The 23,463-nt window shown below is 45.1% G+C and overlaps 1 protein-coding gene across 1 annotated transcript in view; it reads right to left on the bottom strand.

The window, feature by feature from the left end:
* The window catches only part of LOC6552626 (stAR-related lipid transfer protein 13), an 87,097-nt gene that overhangs the window by 38,158 nt on the left and 25,476 nt on the right, over positions 1-23,463 (bottom strand). Inside the window, exons 3-4 of the mRNA XM_015154717.2 lie at positions 20,159-20,204; positions 472-1,703 (exon numbers count right to left, since the gene is read on the bottom strand). Coding sequence (XP_015010203.1) covers positions 472-1,678 — 1,207 coding nt within the window. The 5' untranslated portion in view covers positions 1,679-1,703; positions 20,159-20,204. The remainder of the gene's footprint in view (positions 1-471; positions 1,704-20,158; positions 20,205-23,463) is intronic.

The raw sequence follows: 23,463 nt of genomic DNA, 5'->3' as shown, positions 1-23,463 counted from the left end.
GTACGAGTATCTCGTGAGCATTTCAGAACAGGAAATGCCGAGGATCTGAGCTGGCTTTCCGTTCTGCTGACCTTCAGTGACTTGACTCCCTAAGGGGATGATTAAAGCACTTGGGATTCCGAAACAAATCACATTTAGGGAATGACGCCCCTCTAACTTCCCACACAAAAAGTAGCTCTACATACGGCAGTAAAATATCAACAAGCTTAGAACTCTTCTTAGTTATGCTCCCACCTAAATATGCTCCATATATTTTATGGACTTCCTTAGGTACTTTTTATGATCCCACAGTTGGACACTTTATCAATTAATAGCAACAATAATGCGGCCATTAACTAGCCTAATGAGTGTGAGCCCAGCCCAGCCCGATATTTCCCACAGTGTGTACACTATATGTGCAACATTTCCGCCCCGCCGCCCAGGCGACTTAGTTGCCAAAGCTGATTAAGCGGGCAAACTGCAGAAACTTACCACTTCCTGCCGCAAAGGCGGCGATGCGCTCCCTAACCGAACGTCTGGGCTCGTCATGGGCTCCGCTGTTGCTGCCGCTGCTGCTGCTGCAGCTGTGTGGCAGCAACACATGTGCTGCTGTTGCCGTTGAGTCATGGCTAGGACTTCGCTTCACCATTGTCGTCTTGATCACAGTCTTAAGGCGGCTGGGCGTGGTCGGACGCGCTGCAACGCGGGGCTTAGGTGTTGCAGTTGCCGCAGTTGCCGCAGTTGCCGTTGCTGGTGTGGCCGCTGTCAATGTGGCTTTATCGCTGCACAGCACTTCTGTGGCAGCACCCACAAACTCTTCGGATGTTGCTGCTGCGGCTGTTGCTGCTGCTGCTGCCGGCAGCCCACACTCGCCTGTTGCAGTTGCTGTTTCTGTGTCTGTCGCTGTCGTAATTGTCATTTTATTCTGCGACGACTTCGGTGAATCAATTTTCGAGTTGCTGTTGCTGTTCGTTTGGGGATCGGCGGTGTCGGGTAATTTACAATAATTACAGTGCGGCTTGTTGTTGTTGTCGTAGCTTAGTGTATTTTCCTTATTGCTATGTTGCTGTTGCTGCTGCTGTTGCAATTGTTGCTGCTGCTGTTGCAAGCTATTGCTTAGTCTTTGGGTTGGTTGTCGCTGTTGTTGCTGCTGTTGCTGCTGGTGTTGCTCTTGCTCATTGCCACTTGGCGGGCTCTTTGTGACAGCGCAAGTTTTAGTTGCTGCTTTGTTGCTGCTGCTGCTGCTGCTGCTGCCTTTGTTGTCCTGCCGCCATTGTTCGGAAAGATTTCGTTGATTCATTAATATCAGCGCCACATTTCCGTCGTCTCTTGGAGCGGCAGCGATATCATTGGCCTCATCATCTGCTTTATCGCCGCCACAGTCGTAGTCGTAGTTGCAATCGTCGTAATCGCTGTGGCAATCTCGGCGTCGCCGCGGCACATCATCAATATAGCTGAAATCGCTATCGACGAATATATTTCTGGCATGCAGCGTGTTCACATTCGACTTGTTGCTGCCCCCGTGGCTCTTGGCCTGCTTCAGATCGTAGCGCCTCCGCTGCGGACAGCAGCAGAACTTCACGATGGATCGGTGGAGTGCTGGCGGCGATGTTGGCGATAGTGTTGGCCGATTCGGCGTCGCCGGCGTTGCAATGTCAGCCCATTTCTCGATCAATGCCAGCTCGCGAGCATTGGACATTGTCGTATAGCCATGCAGGGTGATTCTGCAAGATACATTCAATTATCAAAAAAATTATTATTACTAAATTGCAAGGTCAGGGATAAAGGAAAAAGGATAGCAGGAAGAAGCACTTATAGAATATAGATTATAGTCCCAAGTCTTCTGGACATTCAATGTACACAACTGTAACTCCATGACACACCTGTCTTGCCGATAAACAATAAACTCGACGATTCGCCAAGTGAATCGAAAAGGAAACCATAAATTAATTACACACAAAAACAAAAATCAATTAACCACATTTCTCAACGCGTCTCGGCTTTTCACCAAAACGTTTCCTCATTCCTGCCGCGGAATGGAGTGGATTGCGGATTGCGGATTGCGGATTGGAGCTCCGTTGAAAGCCGATTCGCCGCGCACATCACGGTGTGGACTCTTGGCCAGCATCGCCATCTGTGCGTCATGGCAGCAGGAGCCACATCCACATACCCAGCGAAAAGCAGGGGCAAAGCCACAACGTGTTTTAATTGCCAGCCGCTTTTTGCGCAACACTTTCCACGGGCACCACTTCTAAGTGACCGCCAAAATGTTGAGCTGCTGTTTTGCCGGCAGAAAGCCGGCTGTCGATGCATGATTAACTGCCCGTGCGGACCGGCCAACTGAAAACTGAAAACAGAAAAGTGCAACCTGCAACCTGCAGTCTGCACCCTGCAAGCCGCAAACTGCATTTAATTGCATTCGCTGCATTCGCGATTTTTGACCGCAGGGCAGCTCAACAGCAGGTAGCCGAAATCTTGCTGATCTCACAAGATCCCAGAGTTCCCCAGTGCCGCTTGCCGCTTGCCGCCCACCGAAGTGCACCCAGTCACCCAGCCACTCGCTGATTAATTTGTTGTGGCAGGAAGCACACCGGGAAAAATAATCACTAAGCGTGCCTTGTGTGGTATTTAGATGGGATTTTAAAAGTATGGCATGTAGTAATTGCTAAGCGATTCATGTTCCATAGATACTCCGTCCGTTAAAAAACTGCCTCCTTTCAAATCTATTGCCATGTAGAATATATCAGATATTTTTAATATTTCAGATATAGCTTAAGTTGCTTTATCAGAACAGGAGTAGCCAACATATATCTAAACTCTGCGCAATCATTGTAATTGGATGATCTAGAAGTCTGGCTTTTCGTAGAATATTTTCTTTCGGTGAGCCTGAAAACGGCATTTGCATTTGGGCCGGTTGCGAACTCGACTAACTGCTACCTTATTGGCCAGCGGGCTTGACCTTCAGCGCTGGCCCCGGCTAAAAGCTTTTCGCCGTGAAAGTTCGCCTCGGAAATTCCATTCCTTTCACCACATTGCCGCAAAAGCGTCGCCTCTTTGAAGGGGGCGTGGTCGAGGCTGTCAAACGTTTGACAAATTAATTTCAATTGTTTAATGCACACACATGCCGCTTATCTTTCACTTTATCTATTGTTGCGGCAGAGTGAAAATAAATTAACAATAAATAATTTTAATTATTTCATGAAGATGTCAAATTACACACGCCCTCGCCAAAAAGCCTGGCTCTCTGTTAAGTTTTTTCACCGTTTTTGTTTGGTTTTTTTCCCATTTTAGCCTGGGACCGCGAGTCGGCTTGATCTTTGCCACTTGCGGACGGCTTTTGTGGCGGCTTGTGGCGGCTTGTGGCACAGCTGCGCGCTCTTTGTATTTATGATTATTTTCCGTTTTATTTTATTTATTAAATTTGTGTGTTTGCCAAAGCCCCGGCCGCGGGCACTTTTCGGGCAGCTCTAATAGGATTTGTTGCAAATCGTAGGAGCTGTCCGCGTTGCTGACGGCCAACGTCGTACAATTAAGCCCCAAACGGGTCAAGCTCCTAGTTGAATTTCTCCCACCGATCAGCCCACTTTTTGGCTGCTTCTCCCTACGAGCAGATACCTTTTGCAAGCCCAATCCAATACAATAAATTATCAAGATATTAAGGCTAGAAAGGGGCTTGCTCAGGAAACTTCATCAATTTAATGCAGCTTACAAGAGAAGCTGCCATCAGCTGGGCTACCAACTATTTGTCAAATATTTTAGGGCCATAAATTCAGTGGGCTGTGCCGCAGTTTATCATAAGGCCTGCAGATCAGGTGCAGCTTGGCCAAGAAACACTCTTAATCTCGGGTAAGAGATACCCAAACTTGGCTGATTTCGTTGTGACATTTGGATTAGACAGGCAGTCCGTTGATCCTCATTTCTGGGCGCTCCCTTATCTGCCAGCTGAAGTAATCCGGGGCACATACACGTATGTATATAAAAACGATCGTAAAGCGACGAACGACATCGGAAACATAAATTTAAATATGCCACAGCGATGACTTTGGCTGCTGCCCCTTTTCCCCATCTGCGTAATAAATCCGAATGCGGCATGGATATAAACCATGCTTTATTTGTGTGTTATTGTGATTTATGGGCCTGCACATGCCGCGCTCTTTTGGAGTATGAAATTAATATTGAAAAGCTACTAAGTCCAGACTTACGCATAAATTAAAAGCTAAGTAGGCAGGCCGTCGTGCCTCCAAGTCGCCCTACTAAGTATTTTTTTAAGCCACACCGAAACCGAAACCGAAACAAAACAGCCAACATATCTTGGCTTCTGGGGCGATTTTCTCGCATGTTTAACTGGTGATTTATGGGCATCAACGCCGGCGAATAAACACAACATTTTTGCACATTTGCATTGCCATTTCAATGCATTTGACATCGTAAATATTTGCGAATGCATTAACTCGCCCCTCGCAAGTATAAATAAATCGATATGCGCATGCGTGGCACGTAGCTGGTTCGATTGCCGTTTTATTTATGAAGTCTAGACTCTCGATTTGGCGTACTTATAATTAGCATTCGACCACATCGAGCTATATATAGGTGGTGCCGCATAACGGTAGCCCGAGTTCTATGAACTGCCAACTATATGGTATACAAATGTGGTGCTGCCCGCTGGCGACTGTCGGCTTAGCTAATTGAGGCCTGGCCGAGGCTTAGTGTCAGCCAGTTCGTCACTTTAGCGATCTGTCGATCAATCGATCAAGCGCTCAAGCGCTCAATCGCTCAATCGCTCAGCCAGCCAATCAATAAGTCAATCATATGCACGGCCAATTGGCAGAGTGCATACAAATTGCCGCAATTGTCAGTGCCGTGGCTTCTCATAAGTGCATTACTCGGCGAGTCCGTGGAGTGGGAAAGTTTCGCTTTTCGTCGCCGATTGCTGGGAAATAACATATTCGATGGATTTAAATACGCATTCGTTTTGATGCCCCCAGCCCAGATCGGAGGAAAGCTTTCCAGCCCAGGGCCAGGCAATCAAGGCGACATTAGCGTTGGATGGCGATGGCTTCTCCAACCAAAGATAGCGATGCACTGCCGGGAAAATGCCAGGAACTTTGCGCTTCCACCATTTCTTAGACATTTCAAGGGTCCTTTGTTCGGGCTTATAGGAAAGCAACACGTTTATTCGATTGTTACCAATTATGAACTGAGACACACTTAAAGAAAGGCCCATAAAATATCCAACTAATCAAAAGGATTTGATGTCACACAAATACTTGTAATCAATGTGCATAAATGTTTTTCCTTGTGTATGTCTGCTGAAGCTGCAGCTAAGCTATTGCCATTGCCAACCGGCCAGCCCGACTGCCTCGTACGATGTCTATTAATGTTGCCCATTAACCTTTTGACCCCCGATTGCCAGACTGCCGTTGCAGTTGCAGTTGCAGTGCGTGGTAATGACTCTCTTTCGCCGTTTTGTCTCTTTGAAAGGCTGCTCTCTTCACGCAAAAATGCGCAGAAGCTAAACGCTTTGTTTTTTGGGCACTACTTCCTTTTTTTGGCCATTTATTATTGGCTGCTTCCAGCCGAATTTGTTGCCAATTTGTTGCGCCACGAAGTTTGTCGTTTGTCGTTTGTCCGCTTCGCCCAATTAATTTCCGCATTTCCCAGACCAGACAAACTCGGCAATTAATTTCTGCAGTTTGCATTTCTTCAACCTTGTTGGCCTGACCTTTTGGCTCAAGTGATTCACGCCAACGCCAACGCCACACGTCAGCTTTTGGCTTTCTGTGTCTGATTTGGCATCGGTTTCAGTTTTAAGTTTTCCGTTTTCCGTTTTGGCTTGCCGGCGTTCGCCTAACGAGAATGGCCTGGCATCCTTTTCTCTCGTACTTCCTCCTTTGATTCGCTCTAAGTCGGCAATTAATCAAAGCGCCTTTGGCCACGACGGACAAATCCTTTGTATGCACTCGCAGTCGCTCGTATGCGGCGCACATGGCGTATATGGCTAACGACTGACAACGCAAATGGCTAAAATGACAGCGGGACGTGGTCGCGTCATGAGTCAGCCGATGGGCAACGGTAACGTGGCCAATGCGTTTGCATCTTGCCTCTTTTTGGGCGGCTTCTCCCACTTCCTCCGACCTGCAACCCATTGCTGCCCGGAGCTTCCCACCACCCCACTAACTTGGCTGACTGACAGACTCCGCTGACAGGCGATGCCAAAGGCCACGAACGCAGACCGGATTGAAGTGAAGGCTTTTTATTGAAATTAACTTGCTTGCCCATTTGTATATCCCGCTGAGTGCATAATAAGTTTGTCAAAAATTAGGCAAACAAGAGGGGAAAGAGCTGGGCAGGAAAGTGGGTTCTTCCTGGCTGCAGCATGCTTATGGAGTAATATTCCGTGTTATTATAATCGAAATAAATTTAAAATTCGTTGTAAATTACTCTCGTTCACTTTTAAAACCAAATTGCGCCCGGCAGCGTTTTGATTGCTCGGCTCGAGTTCCAGTTTCAGGGCCAAGGACAAGGACAAGGACGCCTTGTGCAAATACTCGACTGGCAAAATGTTTGCCGGCCATAATTGGCGGCATTATTGACGCTTTGCGATAGCCACTCAATGCGATTAGTTTGCCGTGTGTGTGCCCCACCTGCAGCCGTTGTGCGATTGAGCTTCAAATCCAGAAATTCAATTGTTGGCCATGCGTGCTCGTGGTCGGGGTCTCTTGCAAAGGCCAAGCTAATGAAAATATCATTACGTTTTGGCCCAGAGCGCAACAATGAGCGGCCAGTAAAAACGGGGCTTGGCTGCTTTATTGGCACATGAAATATGATCGCTTCTCGTTAAAGGGAGCTGTGTGTGTGTGTGTGTGTGAGTGCTGTGGCACTTTGGTTTCCTTTTTTCGGAGACATACGCTCACTTCTTCTTACTTCTGCGATGTGCGTGCCAAGCGCGCATTATTCAGCCAGCGCTCAGCGAGTCAAAAGCTTTGCGCGTGCGCGTCAAAGCCGTCCGAGTGCCCCGCCCTGCCCTCCGCCTCGTCAAACGCTGGCCAAGATTAAGCGAAAAGTGCGCAAACTGCTGTCAATTTGACAAATGCGCCGGGCTCAGCGATGGTGACAGTTTTAGCGGGCCCGTAATTAAGCATGCGCGCACAGGCATAAATAGCATAAATGTAAATATCAAGCAAAAACAAAGCAAATTCACCCAAATTCACCCAAATGCCCAATGCACTCCGCTCGGCAGCCAAACAGGATGACAAATGGCCCAGTGCTGTGGCGTTGGAACTCGCTTATCGCTCAACACTCCGCGTTTCGCATTTGGTAATTAAAATAAGGCACAGAAAGGTGTCAAGGACTTGCGACGCTGGCTGAATTTTAAAGAGTGGGCTTTGGCAGCGCCAAACAGCAGGTGGTGGCACGTTCGGGCTGCCACAGTGCGTATGCGCAATGTTTGGCGTAGAAAGGGTGATTTGGGTGCTCTAAGAGATGCAGATCCAGACAAAACAACATTTTCATAATAAACGTAAAATATTAAGTGTACAACATTTATCGCTCGATTTTTATCTCTGTTCGCCAGCATTTGTTATCAAATTTCGGTTGTTCTCAAAATCAAAATCAAAAAGCTGACATTGCGAGCAGCCTTGAGCTTATCTGGTTCTCTCATTAGGCGACTTCGTAATTTCTGCCAGCCCACAATTAACCAGCCGTCATTATTTTCCAAGCCATGTCGCTCTTGTTGGCCTAACAGTAATGAAGCAAGCGGAGCCCAACCCGTTTGAGTGGCTCACTCACAATAAATGTCAGCATTTTGGCACGTTCAGCTGGATTCCTACTGGGGTACTATGTGTATTCATACTCACACCAGCGGGCACGTATCTAAGCACGCGATCTGCACCGCAAAAGGCAAAGCGGTTCAACATATTTGCATAATTTACCTGCAACGAAACAACAGACACATAAATAAAATATTTTTTCGCCGGCAAAACGTAGAGGTTGCTTAAAACAAATCGTATGGAAATAATATTTAGAGTCCAGGCCACACCTCTTGCAATAAATTGTGTACATATTGCTGTCGCACACATAATAATTAAATGCACTAAAAATGAATTAAGCACGCTGCACCGATGAACTGCCACGCGATGCGGAATCGAAAACGAAACCGAAACCGAAATCGAAATCGAGAGACGTCTGCACTGCCGGCAACTTCATTGATAAATAAACGGGAAAAGTGCTTTTTCCCGAATAAAAATCAAGAAAAAATCCAAAAACCCACCCGAAAAACTGAAAAATATGTACGCCCTATGGCGGGGCCGCTTGCTGCACGACGCTTCCTGCACAATGTGCAACAATTTGTTGCACGTCCGGATGTTTACAACAAAATAAACATAACATATCGCGCGCGCATTCAACTCCCATCAATATCAAAATCAGATTCGAGTTTGAATTTGAATTTGAATTCGCATTTGACTTGCATGCATAACTCGTTACAGTTTTGTTTACTCGGGGGATCAAAGTCGCCAGTGGACTTAATATATGTACAATCTACAACAGACCCCACCATAATTGGGCCCAATCAATCAGACGGCCGGTGATTGCTGATCCGATCGATTGAACCCGATGAGCCGCTAATCTGCCAGTTGACCCACATCCCGAGTATCTCGGATGCATCTCGGATGCATCGCGGATGCATCTCGGAATATCGAGTGCCCATTCGAAGTGCAGGTGAATGCACCCGACTTATTTTGTTTACTAATGATCGCCACAATGCAGTACCGCTATCTGCGTTTTCCCAAGTGCCCCGATCCGTTTGAAGAGTCGTAATTGTTCTCTAAATTATTGGGCGAATGGTCCGAGGGCTTGTCGCCACCGATATCTGTCTGTCTGACTGTCTGACTGTCTGTTTGTGGCTTTTTGTGCATTTCGGTGTCTGTCTGCGGCTTTTGGGTCGTCATAATGAGGTGCCAAACGTAAATATGAACAAGAGATTTTTCCACATGCCCGACACATTTTCGTGCTCCCCCTTTTGACAGCGGAAAATGCTGGGTTCTTTAATGAGATTTCGGAAATCTCAATCTCCCAAGGTATTCGATGCACTCGACGAAATACGCATATAAGAATTTTTAGGAATCGAAGCTATGGCATGGTATATTTATTTTAAGATTTTTTAATAATTATTATTATATATTACTTGTTGAGCACATGATCTCAAGTAGGGAAATCTTGTCGCATATGATGTTCCGTACTTCTACAATGGTTATTTTCTACTAAAGTAACTAAAAAAGTAGTAGGGAAAGAAGTACAAATAATATCATTGCAGCTCTCTTTCTTCAGGTGTGGTAAATGTGTATTTTCAATGTTAATTCGTTACTATGTAAGCCCTTTTGTGTTCCTAATGAGCCGCCAATGTGGTTAACCCTCTGAAGCCGTAACTCATTCTTGGCTGTATTGCTTTGGGGGGAAATAAAACAAACACAGCTGCTGGGTCCATTGAAGCGCACAATTGTTTGGACACAGTTGCCCCAAAAATGAAATAATAAAAAAAGAACAGAAAAATGGAAAACCGAAGCTGAAACAATTTACAATAAATATGGGATGGGAAAAACATTTGGCATGGCTGAAAATTGGGGACGCCTTAGTGCTCCCAATAAGCAATTTGTTTATTCCATTTGATCTCTCTCCGATCGAAATTTGTTGTTTTTGGACAAAAACGCAGTGCGCTGATAGAATTGTAACAACTGTCGCGGCATAAATAAAGCTATTATGATTTATGCCGACCAGACGATTACGAAACTCGTTAGAATGCCGCAGCCACGGGCCAATGGATCCAATGGATCGCCGACTGGGGACCGCGGATTATTTGCATGTCTAGCGCCAATAATTCTAAGGCGTGCACTTCGATGATATTCCAAGTGGTTGGCGGCGGCACCACCACCATCCTGCCCCACTCTGCACCACTCTGCACCACTCTGCACCACCGCGCCACACTGCAGCACCGCTCAGATTTCGACGTTTTGATATGGCGTGAGGCTATATTGGCAATCTTCTGTGGGCCCATCCATCGGCTCCTTCTGATTGTGAATGTGCGTGGAATCGTAAGTATCTGCGACTGCAATTGCAATTAAAAGAAAGCAGGCGTTTGAGGGGCTTTCGGGGCATCTTCCTTCTCAGGAGGGACATACGTACATACCAGCTGCAAATGCAATCTGCGAGCATGGCTTTTGTGCATGTAAGCGGCTCTTTTTATAAGCATCGCTTATCAAGCTGCAACGCCTTGTAGTTGCTGTTGCAACTGCGGCATTTGTTGCAGTTGTTGTCATTGCAGATGCAACAGTCGATTGGCAACAGACAGCACGCAAAAGTACAGCAAATTTAAAGCGACTGCTGACTTCAGAATACCCTAGACATATACAATGTATGCAATATAATGAGTGCCTGTGGATAGATGTGAATTTGCTTAATTTGTTATATTTGTGCTGGTTTTATTGACCTTTCATTGTAATCAAAGGTAATCCAGATAAGGTCCTGGCCAAAGGCAGATACTTCCTGCCGCACTGCGAGGAAAAACCAACGCCCAGGCCAGGCAAGTGAAAACCAGAGTGAGTCATGGAAATGTGGACTCGGATGGAGACGGCGAACGAGAACGGCCCACAGACAAAAGCCTCATTAGGTGGGGTCGGTCTACAGCGATGGTCGTCGGAGCTGGGGGCTCTGGGGAGCCGGGCCTTGCAGCTTGGAGCTCGCAGAAGGGAACTTGCAACTCGGTCTGGCGATCGTTTCAATTTCAGTTTCAGCGTTGGCGTTGAAAGCGCGTCGAGCACTCCTCTTTAAGTACATAGTTACAGTCATTGCAGGATCCGCACGATCATCATTATCGTCATCATCATGTTGCGCCCATAAAGCGAATTATGCCATTTGCGTAAATTATTGTCAAGTGGCCCCGGCACACTAAATCATAGAGATGCCAGGCTCCTGATGCCCGATACTGGAGTTGTTTTCACGCCAATCAAATGGTTATGGCTTACTCTTAGCTCGCTTTTTGTGCATCGCGGAGAAGGAGTGAAATCAAGAGTTCACCGGAGGTGACCCACAAAAAGCGGTTAACGATATCCCTCCGAAATTCATATTTATTTTTGCGATGGCCTATTAAAATATACAACTTTATAACTTGTTCCACTTTTGGCGTGTTCCAAGTTCTCGAGCTGCGCTGCTGGCTCCTCCGAACTTTCTTATTAAGAATTATATATGCAGCCATAATGAAAAGCCATAAAAAATGATACTTATAAGAGGGCAGCTCGTCGCTCCCCTTCCTATGGCACATTTGCCACATGCATGTGCAGCTCTTCGGCGCAAGAATTTGACCCAGAAATTGAATGGAAGTTGCAGTTGCAGTAACGCGGAAGTGTTCTTTTTTTTTGGAATTTTACTGCGTTTTATCGCCGAATACTGGAGCTTCTGATGCTGAGATGTGGCTGCCTTTCAGCGGGTATAAATAAATTTAATGACTCAATTTGTAATGAGAAATGTGGGCTGTTTGTTTGCACTGATCGCCCGAAGACTGCACTCGTAAGCTCCACTTGCAGATTTTCGCCATAATTCTGCTTAAATTGAACGGATCGCGCTGCTGTGTTGGTTTTAATCAAAGGACCATTCAGTGGGGAGGAACATTCGGTTCCACTTAAATTTAAATAAATTACATAATTTAACGTATCTTTGCACCCAGAAAGGAGAGTTCTTTGTTCTCGCCTGAGAAATATCCGAAAAATATGGAAATTCATTTCGATTCCCTGGCGTTGACATCATGCTTAAAAACAGGTTCATAAATTGCAAAGCATTAATTTGGAATTCCCCTTTGTTTAAGTATGATATGCCTTTTTTGTAGGTACAGCAAAAACCACTTGATTGCAAATTGTAATCCAAACACAGGCCAAATTCTTGTACTTTTAAATGCGAATATTGTACGAAATTTATGACAAGAGTGTCAATAGGCCGCAGCACATAAATGCTGTTAATTAACATTTATTGTTTGCTGATATACTACACAATAAGATAGGCAGGAAAAAACGAATGGCCAAATAGCTTGGAATACAACAAAAGAGTCTTTCTGGCCATAAAACGGCATTCAATTTGCTGGCAGTAAAGTTTTATGAAGGTTTGTATATTTTTGCGCGTTGTTTGCTATTGAAATTGGAACTCGAGCGTTTTAGTCGTGGGCGATTTGCTAAAAGCGATGCTAGGCACTAAAATATGATCCATAAGATCCAAACCACTATTTTCCTTTCTTTCAACTGAGACTCATCAGTGCGCTCTAATCAGCAAAATGAAGACTGGCGACTGGTAATTAACCCAGTGCATTTTTGACCGCTGCCCGATGCCCATTGAGTGCATACAAATTTTATTTTTATGGCTCACAGAACCATTTAAAGGACTGACAAACCAAATTGATATGATTGGGGCAGCGGATGGGGCAGACTCCATTTCTTGCGGCTTCCACTCTTGTAAACAAACTAATTAAAACTGACACTGACGGCGGATGACAATTTACGCAGCTGTCTGGGAAAAAAGGGAGTGCTAAGCTCGCTTTCCTCCCTTTGTTGCAATCTGCTTAATTGAAATGTTGCACGCACAATTGCCAGAGTCCCATGGATGCACTGCCTCAAAGATGCGACATTCAAATGGGAGTTGAAACTCAAAATGGAAATGGAATTGGAAATGCAATTCAAGCAATTACTATTTAAATTGGCGGCAACAAATTGGCTAATGAGGCATTGGCAACATGTTGCCAACAGCTGTTGCTAGCAACACATGTTGGCCACATTTTCCAGCCAGCCAATAAATAAAAAACCAAAATAAGACGAAGGAAAACCAGCAGCAGCCACCAAGTTATGACTCTAACATGCCAAATGCAAAAATGCCAACAATTTGTGTGCACACACACCTAGATGCTAAAATGATGATGACGGTGGTGTTGTTTTCTGTGCGGTGGTTCGGTGGTTCGGTGGTTCGGTGGTTCGGTGGTGCTGCTGACAACGACGACAGTCAGTCTGGCAAGACATGCGAAACGTGGGCAAATAATTATACATGGATACCCAACCAGCTCGATCAGGTCTGCTATTTTTTATTTTTCTGCTCAAGCGATCTGGCTGCCATTGTAATTGTTGTCTATTTGGCGTTGGCTTTTAGCGTAAATGCAAAACCGAGGCAGCAATAACAGCAGTCGATCAGGCCTAAACCCTTGACAAACACTCAAGCCTTTGTAGATCCCGAAAGCTGATGGATAAAATTCGAAGTTAAAAAAATACTTTTCAGTTGTAGCTGATTCTTAAATTAAATTTCTTAGCTATTTAAAAGCATTTGAATATATTTTCGAAACAATGTTGCCATTTTTATGAATTGAATAGAAGTAAAGGCTTTTGATAAAATTCAGTATGGAACCGAACTAGTTACATAAAAGTGCCCCATGCTTCTAAAGGGTTAACTGAAAATTGTTACACATTTTGTTATTACCGCCCGTTGTTGTTTGCTGTTGGCCCCGAGCTGACTTCCAAGCCCAAGCGGTGACAATCATAATTTTTCATAACTCAACCGGTTTTCGGCGAGCCCGACTGACGTTTTATGCTTAGCTGGTATTTCGCTGGAGGCAGTGTATGCGGGACGCCAGGTATTTCGCGCAGTGTACACATGCGCGCATGCGCAGTGTAATGTGCGCACAAGTGTCGTCGTTGTCGGCGTTGGCGTCTCTGGGTTTTGGCCGAGTCCGCTGAGTTGGCCCAAACGACAGGGGGTTCAGGGTTCAGGAACGACGTCGTGCTCATTGCACAAAAGAATAATGTGGCATGTGCTCGGCCTGTAATTACCTTGCCTCTCCAAGTGCCACAGCGGGATTGTGTTGGTGTCTTGAAAACAAAAAACTGGCTCTCGTAATTAGCCGCATTTTTATTTTTTGTTTTGGCCCGCTCGCAACGAAGGGCCTTGGTCCAGGGCATTATTTTTTTGATTTGCATAAAGCGAGAGATTTATGACTATAAGGCGAGATTTCTTGAATATCAAGGTTGGGCCTATCAAAGTCTAAAAAATACTACGATGCCTGTAATAAAAGTGAGATACCTGCCCCAAAATAAAATTAAAACTATCAAAGCGTTTTTGGTTTTGCTTCTTTTTCAAATGTGTAAGATTTGTTCATTGAATCGTATCATGGAGACAGAAATTGGTTTGACATTTCGACATGTTTCAGTTGCAGGGAAACCAATTCGATTTATTTTATCTCCGAACGCTTTGAAGCATCAGTAATTCTTTTGGCCTGGCATTTAGGCGGTTGTTATTTCTTTCGGCTTGGTTTTTGTACATCTGGGAAATGTAGACGGCGCAGAGCAGTCTATAATTTTCAAACATTCAAGTGCCCATCAGCTGAGCAGGCAGACCCATTTTTCTTCGGAGACTGTCTTGTGAAAGGAAGTTGGCGGCTGCTTAGCTGCTTAGCTGCTTAGCTACATTGCCACATTACATTGCCAAAATGCCGAGCAACTTGACCAGCCAAAGTGGCAACTGCAACAATTGCGGCAGAAACAACAGGCAGCGGCAGCAACATGAAAAACTATTGCAGCTGCAATTACTCGCACTTCAAAATGCCAACATTTTGCACAAAGAGAATTTTTCGCTGTTGTTTTCCCTCAGCCTGCTGCTCAGCCAGCAACAGCAACAGCAACAGCAACAGCAACAACAAAGGCCCAATGTGGCAACATCAATCATTTTGCATTTGCATGCAACAGACAGTAGCCCAGCAACAACACTCGAGTTGCAGTGGGAACGGAAAAGTGAGGCATAAATTAGCTGGAGGCTTTGTGTTAAGTTTAAATACTGCACTTGCCCCTTCGGATCCCCTTTGTAATCTACATTTTACCATGGTCTGCTTAGCTTCATGGAAGTAAAAGTATAAAAGTGTAAGAGTGTTTCCCCGAACTCTTTTGTTCAGCTGACTTCATTCTAAAGATACTCGCAGCACTTTCGCTGCCGCACAGTTGCAATCCATTTGGCGTATTTTATTACCAACACAGCATGACTCACGACTCAAAAGCCAATCCACGATGCGTTGTCATCTTGGCTCTTCATAATTGCTATTTGTTTGCTTTTTACGGCTTTTGCCCCAGACGAACTGGGTTCCCATTCACCCACACAGAAACTCAGAAGAGGACCATTTAAGGCCCTCCATAGACTGTCCACATCCGTTCTGACTCAGTTCCAGAATTGGCTGTAAAACCAATCACCTCTTTACTTATGGGATTTTCTGTCTGTGACTAAGAAGCGCTGCCAAGAAGTGTCTAAAATTTATATATTCTAGGTCTTCTAGGAGTGCATAAACAATTATTCGGATAGTTAATTGCCGTGGAAGCAATCCTTTTTGTTGGCCCGTTCGTGCTGACCGCGTAAAATACGCTGACATAACATTTCGCAGGCGAATGATTTATGCTGAATCCGAACGGAAAATCGCATAAACGGACAGGCTTATCTCAATGAGCTGCTGCCAATGGCCAATGGAGCCACCGATGGAGTCCCGGACTTTTGGCCATATATGCGTGCAGCCACGCAGAAAAATCGAAGAAAAAACGCCAGACAAAAAGCACAAGAGGCAATATTGATAGGCGCAATTAATTATGCGCGCCTCACACTGACAGTAAGCGTTTTGCTTTGGTGGCACCGTCTATATATACCCCCTCTGCCTCTGCCTCTCTCGCTCGCTCACCACTCTCTATCTCGTTCCTTCTTCGATCGAGCGCCGCTGCCGCGTATCAATGACCAAATGACATATTAGCCTTCGTCTTAGTGTAAAAAGCCGCGATAACTTTGGCAGACGCACACGCAATGTGCCTCCAAGAAAGCAACAACCACACATTCACCCAGAGAAGAAACAAAAAAAAAGGAAACAAAAATATGTAGACCCCAAACTACCACAACATCGCCGTCAACTTAGAATCTAATCGTCTATTGAACTCCGAGTCAAACTAGAAATCGAACATAATACGCATACGCAGCGTGCGCCGCGCATGAAACCGCTTGCGGTCTACGATTTTCGGTAAACTGGAGCAGACAGTGTCCAACTGTGTCGCTCTGCTGGCCCGCTGGCGGCGTTGAGAGCTGGAAATTACGACCCAATCCCCGCTTGATCCACCACCCCCCACAGGGCGGCGGACTACAGTGCGGGAAAACCGTGACTAATCTGAGTACCCGCTTTAATTAGTTTCCGAATCATCCGTTCGTCCATAAGTTATGAAATTTTTAGAATGTAACACCAATGATCTGTATTATTACAGTACTTACACTACTTATACTTAGGTCCACCACTAAAGGATGATACACTTCAATAAAGTAACGTTAGCTGTTTATCTTAAGAACGTATGTGTTTAGTTACAACCATTATTTCTTTTTGTGTAAGCTGTGTATGAATATGGATAGTGCTGGGGGAATAGGAAGTTGATGTGCACGTTTCGTTGAAATATGAGTAGCTAAGTGACTTTATCACGGTGGCCCCGAAGCAGCACAAAAACAAAACACAAACCCAACCAAACCAAACAAAGTGGAGTGGAAGGGAAGTGTAGAGACTGGCGCCTATGACTTCCAGTGCATTCATTCCCATGAACTTGGAGTGAATGCAACTCCCACGCTTTAAAGTAGCTCATTTGGGATATTTGTCACGTCTTTGTTGCGGGCTTGAATGGTCGCTTTTCCAGAGGAAAGTCGCTTGGATTTCACGGGCCTAGTCCAGCCCCATTATAAAGTTCTATTCTTCAGAAAGTATATTTACGAGCACAAAGCGTGCGTTGTCTGCTTGGAATGCTGATGGTTAGGAGTCGTGTAATGGCCTTTAAGTTCGAAAAGCACTTTGTTCATTTCAATAATATATATTCAATAAGTCTACAATATTTCCATTTTACTATCCTCAGCATTTTCGACATTATTTAACAAGTATGAGGGCGTAGCCGGCAGCTTAGCTGCTTGAAAAACCAACGGAAATCGATGGCAAATTGTCAGTTACTACTGTGTAATCAGCCGAACAATAGCAACAATCATGGCTTGGCAATGCTTTCAGCTTTCAGCCCTCCACTGATTTGCTAAACAATTACGAGTGCACTCGGTGAGTACTGGCCGCATACAACAAATAGGTTGTACCAGCACTTTAGATACAAATCTTAATAGAATTGCCAGGCGAAATGCAATCCCCACACACACAGATACAGCTACAGATACAGATGCAGATGCACCTACAAGGCAGGGACTAGAGTTGCGACCTAATGATATTTATCAGCAATTCGTACAATTTCCATGAGGCATCATCATATTTACAAGTTAATATTTACGCTAACAAGATCTGCCACAGGCTCGGGCAGTTCTCCGCTGTTCTGTGGGTTCTTTTACTTGGCATCCGGGATCCGGGATCTGGGATCTGGGATTCCCACTCCCATTCCCAGTCCCATTGCCTGCACCATTCCTAGCACAAAAGGATCGCAATGGCACACGGCTACGTAGATGGAGACACTTAGATATCGGGGGAGGGCGACATGAGTAGACAAGCAGAATGCTTGTTAAAGCGCACAACATGCAGATTTCATTAAAGATATCGCCGGATGGCACTGCACTCGCTGAAGGGAGCCACTTTGCATGTGGCAGACAAAGCGCAAGAGCTGGCGTGCACTGAAAGAAAACTACGTGCCTAGTTCACAAGTTCAGTTGTGAGTTAATCTGTATTAAGCCAGCCACTTACTTCCTTAAATATGAGAATAAGTATTGTTCCGACTATCTGCTAGCCACTTTGATAGTGGCCAAGTCACTAGCGCCTTTGCTCAGTGTACAGAGTCCACAAGAAACTGTGATTTCAGCGGATGTTGTTGTTGATGCAAATGTGGTGCAATATGCCTCGGATTTCTGACGCGAAAGTGAAGCGCAATCCGCTGGCAGGAGTTCCTTGCTCGGAGCTTCTAATGAAAGTCCAGCAGACTGAGTGACTAACTGACTAACTGACTAACTGACTAACTGACTAACTGACTTACTGACGGACTGGCTGAATGTCTGGCCCAGCCTTTGCGACTGCGGCCTAATAGCTGTGGTAATAAAATGGCAATTAAGTGCCTTTATGGCCGTGTCCCATCATCCTGTGCTGGTCCACAGCCGTGGGGCATCCTTTTATGCCCCATGGCCGGAGCCCCATAAAAATACTTGTTTACGCATGTACCAACAACTCTATACTCTTTGGCCGGAGCAACTGAATCCTGGCTTAGTAATTCGCCTGCGGTTTTTGTATCTGCGGTTTTGGTTCTACATTTTTGTACTTGGCAAATCGGTTTTAGAGCTCATCTCTCGCCCGGAATTGTTTATGTTTATTGTGGGCATAAGTTTGTGCTATTTTATAGCTTTATCGCTTACACACGTCGAATGCAATTGGCCGTTGGGCGGGCCAGTCCGCGTTTATTGATTTTAAGTGTGAGTTTATGCGGTGCCCGGATAAAAGGGATCCCATAAAATAATGCCCGGCCCTATTGGATTCGTTTGGCTTGTCAACCTCATAAGCAGCGCACACGAATTAACGCTGGGCATCGGATTCCCCGTCGGGATCGGTAATGAATCTGGAGGTGTGGGGATCCGGATCGGTATCTCTGTGCTTTCTGAAGGGCAGCACATGCACAGCCCAAACAAATCAGAAGATTACAGCAGATCTGGCCATCCAGGCACTTGTTTGGATTGGCTTTATGGCCAACTGGTGAGTAGATGCACAACAGCACAACCGACACCTTAGAAGCTCTTTGAGTGGCAATTTAGGCATAATCAGGCTGTTAAAGCCAGCTTGATTGCTGATCATTGTGCACTGCGCCAAATGTTCCAGCAAGTCACTTTGAAGTTATCAATTTTATAGACTCAATTAGTTGCATAATGGGTTTCATAAGTTTTTCACGCTAGAAAATATAGTTTTTTCATAGCTTTCCTAAATCGAAAAGTTAGCGCAACGGGGATGACAATATACATTTGAAATTTGCTTCCGACTGATTGCCCTTTGTGATTCGATTATGATTTCAGTGAAGACCACATGACAAACCAATTTGAATCAGCCTGGTTCGCAGTACGGTTTTCAATGACTGGCTGCGTGAGTCACTCTGCGTATACGTAATATTTCTTAACGGCCAAAGCCGCCTTCTCTGGAGTTGCACTCGTTTCTCTGGCCAAACTGACGATTTCCGTTCTACCTGGGCGAAGCGAACTCTTTATCACGCTTTGTTTATTTATACATATGTCTTTTTCCAAAGTATTAGTTATCAGAAATGTCGTTGCTCTTGCTTTTTCCCCACCTTTTTGGCACGGCTCGTTGTGTATATATTAATGCGAATTCGATTTGGAAATACATCAGTTTGATTTGTGTCACAGCCAGTTCACGAGAATCTCTATTGCCGAAAGAACCGCGCAATTCCGAATTCGTGTGTACGCTTATTGAAATGCAAACAGTTGGGGAGCAACAGAAGCAACATGACATGGCAGTACATATTTGCATGGGAATTAGAAACAAGAGACGCTGAATATCTGACTTTGGAGTTTTGCGCTGGCGCAGAAATCTTGTTCGGCATGGGGCAGCCATAAGCGTCGGCATGCCCCATACCAAAAATAACTCGGCATACAGCAACATCACTTCAGCAGCAGCAGCAGCAGCAGCCGCAGCAGCAGCAACACACGAGCAACCTCAAACTTGCCCAGCAGCAGCAGCCGCAGCAGCAACACAAATGGCAACATTAGCGCAAATTTCAACGGGGCACAATTTGAATTTGAATTTGAATTTTGCTTTTTGTGCGACACTCACAAACACGTTTTCTGTATATATTTACTTTGCCTTGCGTTTTTGGGCCTTTTATAATATACGAGTATACATATATATAGAAAAAGCCAAGCCACTGAAGTCAGGCAAAAAAGAATTCCCCCAGAGCCAATGACTCCGAAAAAACATGTGTTGATTAACATAAATGATTTCTGTGCGGCTCAAAAGCCTGTTCGTCTGCCATTTGTAAAATGCAAAAGCATTTTGGAAATCTGTATTGCTGCCCGGTGTCAAAACGTAAATAGCAGCTGGCAAATATTTATTGACTTAATTGGCATATTTGCTCGGCGCTGGGAAAGTTTAGCTTTAAAGTTAATTAAGAAATTTGTTACATACCTTGTTTTGCTGCAAGTTTCATGCAAAATGTCCCGCCGATTCCACGCTGCAAAGAGAAAGCCAGAAAGGAAGGTTAGTTTATTTGTCAACTAATCAAGGCAATCGTTTCGATATTTGGGCTTTTGTTTAGCCCAAAAAGAAAAAATATTGGCGCGCAGTGCGTTATATGCTAATTTAACGCTGTATCTTTCGCATGATAAATGCCTTGGCTAAATGCATAAATTTAAGCCAAGTTAAGCAAACAGCTGAAAGCAGGTAGTTCGCTGTTTAAAGGTTGCTAGGCCAGTTTCGTTTGCCCAGCTGGACACGAAAAATAAATTGACACAACTCCACTCAAGCCTGGGCCATAAACTTCGGGCAAATCGATAATGCAATGCGGCATAAATTAGCGGGCGATGAGATGAAGATGCATGCTGGTCGATTTGTAGTAGTTAAAAGGTACCACAAAGGCACACAACTTCTTAGAAATAATCGGATATCATTTGCCTGTAAGACGTTCGAAACTAAACTTGAGTAACATGTCGTATTTTCCACGTTCTTCTTGCCGAAGAGCTGACCAATATGTTCAGGAAGCACAAGGCCAAGACGAGTGACGTTGATTGCGAAATGTCTCATATAACTTGCAGAACAGCTTGCACAATTTTCCGGACAACACAACCCCAAGCAAGTCGTCTTCTTCTTCGCTCGTTGTTTTCCATTTTCCATTTTTCCATTTTCGCATTCACCATCCCTCCTTTTGCAATTCAATCAGCTGACATAGAGTACGTAGCCTCCTGGCCAACGGAACGGAACCAGACGTCATTTGGAATACAAATCGCCCGATGTGGCACATCAGGTTTCGCCACGGTCGTCACTCAAAGCCCAAACTGAAACCAGTAGAATTTCTAAACCAGTTGGCTGAGCGACACAAAAGGCCGAGAGCCAGCCACTATTCACTACTCACTATTCACTATTCGCCACTAACAATGCATCTCGCATTCTATACTAAATGTATAACGAATTTCGGTAGGCGCGGTGCGCTGTTTTTACTTTCAAATGCCTGGCATATTTCCACAGATTTACCCATGCCATTTGGCCGGAAGATCGGGCCCTGTCAGCCTGGCCAATTTGCGTGTGTTAATTGAGACTAACTGCCCCAGTAGACGGCGGCCCTAGTGCTTTGATTAATTATGGACAGGCCGTCATAATTTACGACTGCTGACTGCTGACTGCTTGCTGTGTTGTGGCAAGTTGCATGACAGAATGCAGTGGATGAGGGGGGGATCCGTGGGGGAAATGTTACACAATAATGCGCATCTGAAAATGAAAGCCGCCCCTCGAAAGCGCTGTGTTTTTCTAACCCAGAAAAATAAGAGCGCTGCGAAAGAAAGCAACCACTCGAATAGTTGACAAATCATCGCCAGATTTACTTTTCAAGAATTAATCCCGCAGATCTGCAGACTCATGGCCTAATCAAAAGTAAGAGTTACCGCAAATTGTTCATCAGCAACGAAAATAAGACAAACTGGGCACCGAATTAACCCATATTTCGCCAAGAGATGATCTCGAGCTCAAGACCCCAAGTGGAAGAGTGGAGTGCTTGCGTGCCTAGAGCTTATTGATCGAACTGATCGACTGATCGAACAACAAATGGCAGTTGCAACTACTGACACACCTTTGGCCATAAAAACAGCTACAACTTGCATATAGTTTTTAAGCCGAATTCGCGTTGCAACTGTTGCAATAATGAGCAACTGCCAAAGGGAGATAAGGCTGTGTGTGGGTGCCACCGAACCGGCGAACCACCTGCATTTTCCATTTTCCATTTTCATTCTCCATTTGATGCCGCTTGATTCGCAATTTGAAAGCCTGCCAATCAGCTGGCTAAAACCGAACAATGAACAACTGCCAACTTAGCTGGCCCAGCGTGTGACTGCCAAAATATTGCATTGTGTGCACACGATTTCGTTATGCATTTCAAATGCAAATTGGTTTTGAAAGGTAATTGATCCCCGGGCACTCTGCGCCAGTCAATGACAGAATTATTCTCCGATTGCGACTTTCAAATGCAGCGCAGGAAACCGAGTTCTAAAAAGAAAAATAATACAAAAGGTGCCCACAAATATTTGTGAACTGATTTCGTATGCTGCCAGCAAACACAACGAAATCATGGAAATTAAATAAACTCCGCACGATCCCTGGCACATTTATAACTTTGAACTTGACAGCCGCTGCCTAGATGCCCGTAAAACACTCCAAGGCACATACAGTCAAGCCTGGCCAGTGGTGGAAACTGGGAGTTTCCAACTTACCAAAGTTTCTAACTTAAAAAAGTAGTAAAGTATAAGCTGAGTGTGGCGACATTTTTAGGGAAGTCACTCCTCTTTCAGAAAGGCGCTTTATGTCAGCGAAACTCCGAGTTTTTAACAGTACCCACTGTACCTGAAAACCAATCTAGTTCTATCTGCGTCTCTTTGATATGACAGCGTTAATTGAATTTCAGTTTCGTTCAGATTTCCCCGCAGCTTTTTGGGTGAGCCGAGCCGAAGAGCTCTTCTAATCGGGCTGCATGGTTCATTACGCATGCGGGGAAGCGTTACAAATTAGCCCAGTTATTTACGATTATTTCGTTTAAATTTGGGTATTCAAAATGACTTAGCCGCCCCGGCAATATTGTCTTGTGTTCTGGAGATGCAACTGAGGCAGCGGCCAGATCTTGTAAATTGCATAATCGCCCAGCTGGCCAGCCAAGTGGGTAGGTATGCTGTTTGGACCTGACTCGCATAGTATCAGCAGTTGTATCTGTATCTTCTAGCCGGGCCTAAAACGTGTTTCCGCAGTCGCCTGCTCCATTTTGGCCCCCCAACCGACCAAGAGTTTCGAGTCGTAATTGCCCTGGTAATTTGCAATTGTGCGGCTCTGGTTCTGGCAGATTGATGCCTTAGTTTGATAATGGCCAATGTGGAGGCATGCAATTTTAACGGTTGCACGGTGTCAGAAAGAAAGAAGCGATTCCGGCCTTTCGGAGATGATAATTCCCGGTAGCCGAAAACAAAGGGCAACAAACTGGTAACTGCAACTGTGTCAAGTGAGTCACACAGAAGACAAAGATGAGCCCGATTCTCACTCTTGTTCTCATTCTTTTCCCCATAAAAAATCATCGGTCACGTGCCCTCTTAGCCATCTTTTCGGCATTTTTTCCCGCTCTATTGTCTGAGCAAAAGTGCATTTAAAAAACGACGCAGGTGACAGAAAATTAGCAAAAACAAAGTGTTATGTGCGACAGCTGAAAGAGCGGCAATTAGGCGCATTTTGTGTGTGTTTCG

This window comes from Drosophila erecta, unplaced genomic scaffold, assembly GCF_003286155.1.
Source record: "Drosophila erecta strain 14021-0224.00,06,07 unplaced genomic scaffold, DereRS2 tig00000000-arrow-pilon, whole genome shotgun sequence".
NCBI classification, from domain to species: Eukaryota; Metazoa; Arthropoda; class Insecta; order Diptera; family Drosophilidae; genus Drosophila; species Drosophila erecta.
This window is presented reverse-complemented; position numbering and strand designations above follow the sequence as displayed.